General features: G+C 57.6%; 1 protein-coding gene across 1 annotated transcript in view; it reads left to right on the forward strand.

Annotated features, from left to right (window-relative positions):
- Positions 1-8600, forward strand: part of CNTFR (ciliary neurotrophic factor receptor) — a 29999-nt gene extending 21399 nt beyond the window's left edge. Inside the window, exons 4-9 of the mRNA XM_008070831.1 lie at positions 2170-2287; positions 2464-2630; positions 3726-3889; positions 7623-7803; positions 8216-8384; positions 8470-8600. Coding sequence (XP_008069022.1) covers positions 2170-2287; positions 2464-2630; positions 3726-3889; positions 7623-7803; positions 8216-8384; position 8470 — 800 coding nt within the window. The 3' untranslated portion in view covers positions 8471-8600. The remainder of the gene's footprint in view (positions 1-2169; positions 2288-2463; positions 2631-3725; positions 3890-7622; positions 7804-8215; positions 8385-8469) is intronic.
- Positions 8601-8606: the final 6 nt, after the last annotated feature.

Here is an 8606-nt window from a genome sequence, read left to right on the forward strand (position 1 = left end):
GCCCTTCCCCTTTGAAGCTGGGGGTAAGCAGGGGTTGGCAGGAGGCGGGAGTGGAGACTTCTCGGCTGACCTCAGAATGTCCTTTCCTCCTGGGGTGGCTGCCAATTCTGGCCTGGCCAGCAGGCCCCCAGAAGGCACTTCCTGTGTCCTTGGCCGCCCCCCACTCCACCCCCGTGCAAAGTTCTACACCCGTGGGCAAATAGGGAAGGTACACTAAAGGCACACAGGAAGAACAAAGAGCAGGCCCAAGATGGACATAGGTCCAGGAAGACTTCCTGGAGGAGGCAGACAGCGGCGGGCACAATGCAGGTTGCCCCCTGTGGGGTCTCTGCCCCCCGTGGGGTCTCTGCTGGGCCCTGGCTCTCCCCTGCAGGCCTGGGGAGTGGAGCTGCCTCCTCCCACAGCATTGCCCACACCACCTGCTGCACCAGAGTTCTGATGCCTCTCTGCCTCCTCACACCTGCTGTGGCAAAGTCAGATCTGGGTCCTGGGGGTTCTGCCCCGGCCCCCTCCCAGCTTCACACATGCTAGACGTGCACACACAATCACACACTCAGTCACATGCACGCTGTGGATGGAAGCCCACAGTTCCCCCGGGTCACCATGGCCACTCTACAAGCATAGACAAGCACTCCCCTTCACTGTCCCTGGCTTATGGAGCTGCCCCCTCCCATTTCCTGTCCACCTGTCAGGCAGGGGGTGGGGGGGTGGGGGGAGGCACAGGAGGGAGGTGTCAGTGTCCCTGGAGCCACAGACGGACATTCCTTGCCTGGGTCAGATCACAGAAGCTGCCTCCTTCCAGGAACCTGAGCTGCCTGTCCTCACGCCTTACCCAACGCCCAAGGGTAGGACAGCTGGGCTAAGTGCTCACGGCAGCAAAAAGAGTGTGGTTAGACAGCGGAAAGGACTTCCCAAGTGTGTGTGTAGTTGTATAGGTGGGTAATTCCATCCTGGGATTTAGTCCCAGTTCTGGCTTGCTGTGTGACCTCAGGCAGGTCCCTATCCCTCTCTGAGCCTTCTTTCCTATTCCAGAGTGGAGGCAGCTGCTAACCGTGTACAGGGCTTCTTAAAGAGTCTGTGATGGAGAATCTGGGGGCTAGGACTGAGGTGAGGTACACACAAAGGAAACAGCAACTTCATTTCAGTAGGCACTTGTACACATACACGATCATATGTAGACACACTCTGAGAAACAAGCACAGATTCACACATATCCACATAGATGCTCCTATGTATCGCTGGCCATTCTTGTCACAGACATGCGTGTAACATATATACCCATGCACTCAGACGCCTACACACACACATACATACACAGACAGCCACCCAATGTTGTTGTTCCTGTGTAGCCGCCAGGCCTGTCCTCACACCTCTCAGTCTCTACTGAGAGAGGGGACCCTGGGGTGTCTCTTCTCCAGGAAGTGCACCTGGTTCACCTCACCAAGCAGAGGACCCATTCAAGACTCCTGGGCTGGGAGTGGGGGCTCATGCCTGAGATCCCAGCACTTTAGGAGACCAAGGTGGGAGGATCACTTGAGGCCAGGAGTTCAAGACCAGCGTGGGCAAGAAAGCAAGACCCTCATCTCTACAAAAAAAATGTTTAAAAATTATCCGGGCATGATGGCACGCACCTGTAGTCCCAGGTACTCAGGAGGCTGAGGCGAGAGGATTCCTTGAGCGCAGGAGGTCAAGGCTGCAGTGAGCTATGATTTTGCTCCACTGCACTCCAGCCTGGGTGACAGAGTGAGACCCTGCTTCTTAAAATAAAAAAAAAAAGACTCCCCTTGGTCTCTATTGCACAACTCTGGAAGTGGACACGATGTGGCAGGAGATGGGGGGCTGGGGCCGATTCCCCCAGACATCACCTCCATCCCGTGATTGATGAGCTGAGGCCCACAGCCCCCTGCTCCCCACAGTTCCTGCCTCCATTGAGCAGGTGGGGGCTCCCTCTCTGCACAGGCCTTGTTTTTCTTTAATTAAACATCTGGCTCTCTGTGGCCTGGGAAGCCTCAGACCCTCGCTGACAGCCCGCCCCCCCACCTTTGGCATCGATGATGGGCTGAGGCGGGAGAGCTGGGACTCTGGGGCCCACCTGTCCCCACACTAGTGCAGGGGACCGGGGGTTCCACAAAAGCCCGACAATGCTGACCATGCTATCTTCGCCCCCAGTGCCGCCACGGGAGCCCGTGCTCAGCTGCCGCTCCAACACTTACCCCAAGGGCTTCTACTGCAGCTGGCATCTTCCCACCCCCACCTACATTCCCAACACCTTCAACGTGACCGTGCTGTGAGTAGCTGCGCCTGTGATCCCGTTCTGGCCCTGGCCTCTGACTGCTCCCCCGTCCTACCCCACCATGCCCTCAGTCCAGACCCCAGCCCTGCCTTGGGCTTGACCTTCTCCCAACCTCTGCCCCACCTGACCCTTGATGTTGGTAACGGTACCTGGGCCTCACCCCTCCCCAGGCATGGCTCCAAAATTATGGTCTGTGAGAAGGACCCTGCCCTCAAGAACCGCTGCCACATCCGCTACATGCACCTGTTCTCCACCATCAAGTACAAGGTCTCCATCACTGTCAGCAATGCCCTGGGCCACAACGCCACGGCTATCACCTTCGATGAGTTCACTATTGGTGCGTGTGGCGGTGGTGGGGGGGTGCCTGCTGCATACTCCAGTGGGCGGATGTAAGTGGACGCATGTTAGAGGTGTATGTGAACATTGGTGGGGACGTTCACATGCGTGCACATGTGTACATGGTATGTACATGCCCGTGAACCAGCATCTGTGGTGTGTGTACATGACCTGTGACCATGTAAGTGGATGCCCTTTACCTGCAGGGACAAGGGACCTCTCCAGCAGCGCTTCCCACCATCTCCCTGGCTCCCAGAGCATGCAGCAGGGGGAAGGGGCGGCAGGCTGGGCCAGACCCTTGTGCAGCTGCAGCCTCCACGCACACCCCCCACCCCCACGCTAATGGCTTCCTTACGGCCTGTGATGAATGGGGTGTCAGAACAGGAGACAGGACTGGGACAGATACCGCACCCCCCCGACCCCCCATCCCAGGCAGACCCTCTGCCTGCCCCTGCCCTATTTCAGGCAGGCTCTCTGCCTGCTACAACCCCATCCCAGCCAGACCCTCTGCCTATCCCTGTCTTCCTCCCATACCCCATGGCCGAATTCCCCAGCCCAACTTTTCTACACGAGCTGGGCCCTGGGATGCTCCCATCAGACCCCAGCCTATGTCCAACAGGTCTGCAGCACCTGTGGACTGTCTTTTAACCTTGACCCAGGGCTTATTTTGAAAGTGGGAAAGTTGAGGTGAAAAACCAGGCTTGGAGGAGTGTGATGCCGGTGCAGGAGGGGGTGGTGACAAAGGGGGAGGCAGCGTCACGGGGCCGGCACTGCATAGGCTTAGTTACTGGGATGCTGGTCGACATGATGATGGGGTTAGGATAAGGGGATGATGAGATGAAGTTGGGGTTGTTGATAGCAAGAGTGTAGCGACTGTCGTGATGACAGTCATTGGTGATGATAAGGGTGTCAGGGGTGGAAGTAATGAGATGATTGTCCACAGCGGTTGCCAGAACTGACAACAAGAAGAGGCGTGGTGACCATGATGATGATGACCATGGTTGGCAATATGAGAAGGTCACCATGGTGGCTGGGGTTGACAGAGTGGGGTTGTTCCGAGGATTAGTGTTGTAATGAAGCTGTGTCTCCTGAACAGTGAAGCCTGACCCTCCAGAAAATGTGATAGCCCGGCCAGTGCCCAGCAACCCTCACCGGCTGGTGGTGACGTGGCAGACCCCCTCGACCTGGCCTGACCCTGAGTCCTTTCCTCTCAAGTTCTTTCTGCGCTACCGACCCCTCATCCTGGACCAGTGGCAGCATGTGAGTGCCCTGCCCCGCCCAGATGCTAGTGCCTGGATCAGAACCACACAATGTGAGAGGCACCCATCTCATCTCAGGTGGACACGGCTCTGATTTGAGACCTGGGGGCAGTCAGAGAGGCTTTCCAGGGGGAGAAGGGACCCAGTGGGGCTGGGAGAATGGCTGGAGCTGACGGAGGTATCCTTAGGGGTTCCCACTAAACCCCAGCAGTACAGTGGGAATGCATCTGTCTTTGTGGCTCTCCAGGGTAGTGGAGAGAAATGCTGGGAGGGGGACGGCAGGCAGGGTGGGCAGTGTTCCCTTTCCTTGTCTCTGGCCTTCACCCCTGACAGGCATCTCTTACACTCTGGCCTGTGCTGTACCCAACAGGCAGGAAAGTTCCCATCCTCAAGGACTCATAAATGGGCTTAAGGGGTCAGGATCAGTCTGGGGTGTGTGTTTAGGCCACAACTAGCATCAGGCTCCAAAGTCAGACCTAGCTTAGGGGTCAGCTTAAGGTTATGGGTCAGGAGGTGGCCTGGGCTGGGAACCAAGCAGTGGACAAGGGTCAGTGTGGGGTCAGATTGTGGTCTGGATCAAGGTACTACAGAGAGCTCTGGGGAGCAGCCAGAGGCTGAGGGCAGACTTGGGGTTCTGTCACATTGAGATCCCTGGGCCCATAGGGTTGTGGGCACTCTGTGTGGCCCATGAGACCTGTGGGCTGGGACTAGGACTGGGACAGTCCACAGGGCAACTCAAACTGGCTCCCGGGGGTCAACTTGTATCTCCAGCACATCCACCAGGCTCCAGCTCCATCTCCTCATGCCCTGCTCCCATCTGGCCTTTAAAGTACGTAATTCGATTCCTGGGTGTCTGTCCAGGTTGTGGGCCTGGCCCCCACAAAGACTGCTCACTCGTTCACATGTTCCCTAACAGAGTCCGGAGTCCCTCCCGCCTGGCCAGCTGCCCGTGCCTAATGCATTGCTAATAACCAGGGTCTAGTTTCACAAGCCCCCCTCCCCCGCTAACGAGCTACAGGCAGCAGCCCGCACATCGCAGCGCACACGCCTTGCAGTGGACCTGGCACACCGCCCACCACACACACGGGAACATATACACACACACACACACACACACACGGCTCACAGCAGGAACCATGCTCTGTACATACATGTGGCTACCATGACAGGATCACGCACTGGCCTGCGCTGTGGACAGAACTGACCCCCACACTGACATGGGCAGAGCAAAGTGTGCAGGCTCCATGGCAAGAACATGCGTGGCCTGTGGCACTTCCTAGCCCCATTCCATGTCTCATTGACATGGGCGTTGGCTAGATGTAAGGCTCTTTTCAACATAAGTCTTGCTCTGAACAGAATCTCCTCTTTCCCATCCTTGATCCTGGGAAAGGCAGGTGTATGATTGGGAAGGGGAGGGGAAGGAGAGCAGAGAAGAATGTCGCTTGGATTTTCAAGAGGAAGATACAGATCAGGAATTGCAAAAAGATGGGCACCAGGAGGTCTAGCAGGTGCTGTCTCAGCATGGACAGGAGGGAGGCAAGTACTGAGACCCAGCCTGGGTTCCCTGCAGCTCCTGCTCTGGCCCTAACTCCACGAGGAGGGCCGAAGGGCATGTCTGACATCTGCAGCAGACCATGGAGGACTCCTGGCGAGGTGGATGCCAGTGATCAGAGAGTTCCTGCCAACCGAGGAGCCCTTCTCTTAAGGGGATGGATTAAGGGATCAGTGGTAACCTAGCAAGAAGAAAGGCACAAGCCTAGGAGATGTGGCTCCCGGCCACATTCCTAGAGGTATGGTGGCCTCCGTGAGCCCACCAGTGAGGTGGCATCTCATCTGCTCCCCGTGGCTCTCTCCCTTTGGAGAAAGACGTGTGGAGGTTTGCAGGCCTAATCCTGGCAGGAGGGAAAAGGAGCTGGAAAAGCTGGGGCAACTCAGCAAGAAGGGATCTTTGCAGAGCTGAAGGGGGGTCATAGGTGGTACTGGGGCCCCCACTCTGGGAGAGGGTCTTTGGAGCCCACTGATCTTCTAGGACTGAGAGTAGGGTGGACCGAACCCAGGGTCTGGACCAGAAATATGTCTCACAGTCATCCTCACCTTTGCCAGTGCCTCCTACCTCAGGGCCACACTCAGCAGGAATTGGAGGTGTGGCTCCTGCTCCTCTTGGACCCAATGCACTCACACGAATACACAGACACACACACGCATGTGCTTACAGCCTACTGGGTCAGGTAGCCCAGACCCCAGTTTTCTGGTGGGGGGGATTGGAACAGGGACCAAAACAAGCCCTGAAGCCAGACGTGGCCCAGAGCGGGCCCCCTCCTCCGCCCCCGCCGGCTGCCCCTGTTTACGAGGCGGCTTAATGAGGCGGCGGGTGCCGCTGAGATGAACCAGAGCCCAGCCTGGGCCTGGGAGGGGCGCCGGACAGGCAGACTGGCCTGGAGGGTTGGGGGGAGACCAGTAGGATGGAGGGACCAGCCAGGGTTTGGCAGGGGGATGGCGATGCCTCCAGAAGGAAATGGAGCAGCTGTCCTGCCTCCCACAGCCCCCCAACCCTTTCTGTCTCAGGCAGGGTGATAACCACACTGAGGCCTTCCTGAGGGGAGGCCCAGCTGGGGCTCAGCTGGTGGGTGCACAGGGCATCTGAGAACCCAGGCTCTGAATGGAAACTCATGATAACGACAGTGGTGATGGAAGTATTTGGTGCTTTCCACAGACCTTAGTACTAATTGTAACCCTAAGAGACAGATGCTACCATTAACACCATTTACAAGTGAGGATGGCAAGGCACGTAGAAGCTAAATAACTTGGTCACTCAGCTAATAAGGGACGGAGTCAGGCTTTGAACTCAAGCAGCCTAGCTCCTGTCAGCGTGTGTAACCTCTCCATCCAAACTGCTTTTTTTTTTTGAGTCAGGGTCTCACTCTGTCACCCAGGCAGTGGTACAATCCCAACTCACCAAAGCCTCAACGTCCTGGGCTCAAGCGATCCACCCCCTCAGCCTCCCACCTCAGCCTCCCAGCCTCAGCTGGGACTACAGGCAGACACCTCCACACCCAGCTAATATTTTTTTTTAGAGAGACAGTCTCGCTATGTGACCCAGGCTGGTCTTGAACGCCTGGGCTCAAGCAAGCTTCCTGTCTTGGCCTCCCAAAGTGCTGGGGTTATAGGCATGAGCCACTGTACCCGGCCCCTTGGGAGGCAGGATCTGCCTGATGGGGTTGGCAGGGTGTGTTTGAGAGAGGAGATAGAGCCTATCCGATGGTGGAGGCAGCACCAGGCTGAGGTAGGAAGCAGCAACAGTGTGCTTCTTGATGGGAGACGAGGGCAGCATCCCACTATCTCCACTCAGCCCATTACTCTTGTCACCTCTAGACTAGGACTGAGGTCAGGACTCAGATTGGGACTGTGGGAGAGCTCGGACAACGGCAGAGTCCCAGATGCTGAGCAAAGTCACTCGTATTTTCTCCTGGAGGTGTTTCTAGCCTCCTTAAAGATTTCATGACTCCCCTTCAGGGACCACTGCCCTCCCTTGGGATCTCCTCCCTAAGATGTCTTCACTCTCCCACAGGAATATTCTCAATGTTCCCTCTCTCCCCCAGGGAAGTCCTCACTCCCTGCAGGGTGCCTTCCCTATTCTCTCTCCAGAGAGATGTTCTCACTTCCTCTGGGGAGTGCCCCCCTCTTCCAGCCCCCAGGGGTGTCCTTAACCCCCCCATCCGATGGTCTGGCTGCAGGTGGAATTGTCAGATGGCACAGCACACACCATCACGGATGCCTACGCCGGGAAGGAGTACATCATCCAGGTGGCAGCCAAGGACAATGAGATTGGGACATGGAGCGACTGGAGTGTGGCCGCCCACGCCACACCCTGGACGGAGGAACCACGACACCTCACCACGGAGGCCCAGGCCACGGGTGAGCCCACCCTCTGCTCTGCATCCTGTGCTCTCAGTTGGCCTGCCCTGTTGCTGACTCCACCCTGCTCCCTCCAACTCCTCTCAGGACCGGGAGACCCTGCTCTCCACGGCCTCCACACTCTGGCTGCCACACTTCTGTCTGCCTGTCTGACTCCTGCCATTCATGGTCCTTGCTATCTGGACATCCTTGGTAGAGGTCATTGGGTGGAGGGGTCATCTAGGAGCCTTGGGAGGCAGGATCTGCCTGATGGGGTTGTCAGGGGGCGTTTGAGAGAGGGGAAAGAGCCTATCCGATGGTGGAGGCAGCACCAGTGTGAGGTAGGAAGCAGCAACAGTGTGCCTCAGGAATGCCCAGATCTGGGAGAGACCCCAGCCCTGGTCCCGCCCTGAGTATCCTCCATGTTCCCCAGAGACCACGACCAGCACCACCAGCTCACTGGCACCCCCGCCCACCACGAAGATCTGTGACCCCGGGGAGCTGGGCAGCGGTGGAGGACCCTCGGCGCCTTTCTTGATCGGTGTCCCTGTCACTCTGGCCCTGGCTGCCGCTGCCACCACTGCCAGCAGCCTCCTGATCTGGTAGGTTGAGTGAGGCTGAGTGGCAGGGGGAGCCAGAGGAAACCCCCATTCCAGCCTCGTCCCTCACAGGCCCCTGTCTCCCCAGAGCCCGGCATCCCGTGAGGACATGCCAGAGCACCTGCAGTGGAGCAGGAGGCCGGAGCTGAGCCTGCAGACCCCGGTTTCTATTTTGCACACGGGCAGGAGGACCTTTTGCATTCTCTTCAGACACAATTTGTAGAG

This window comes from Carlito syrichta, unplaced genomic scaffold, assembly GCF_000164805.1.
Source record: "Carlito syrichta isolate Samal-C Ts95f unplaced genomic scaffold, Tarsius_syrichta-2.0.1 Scaffold112228, whole genome shotgun sequence".
NCBI lineage: Eukaryota > Metazoa > Chordata > Mammalia > Primates > Tarsiidae > Carlito > Carlito syrichta.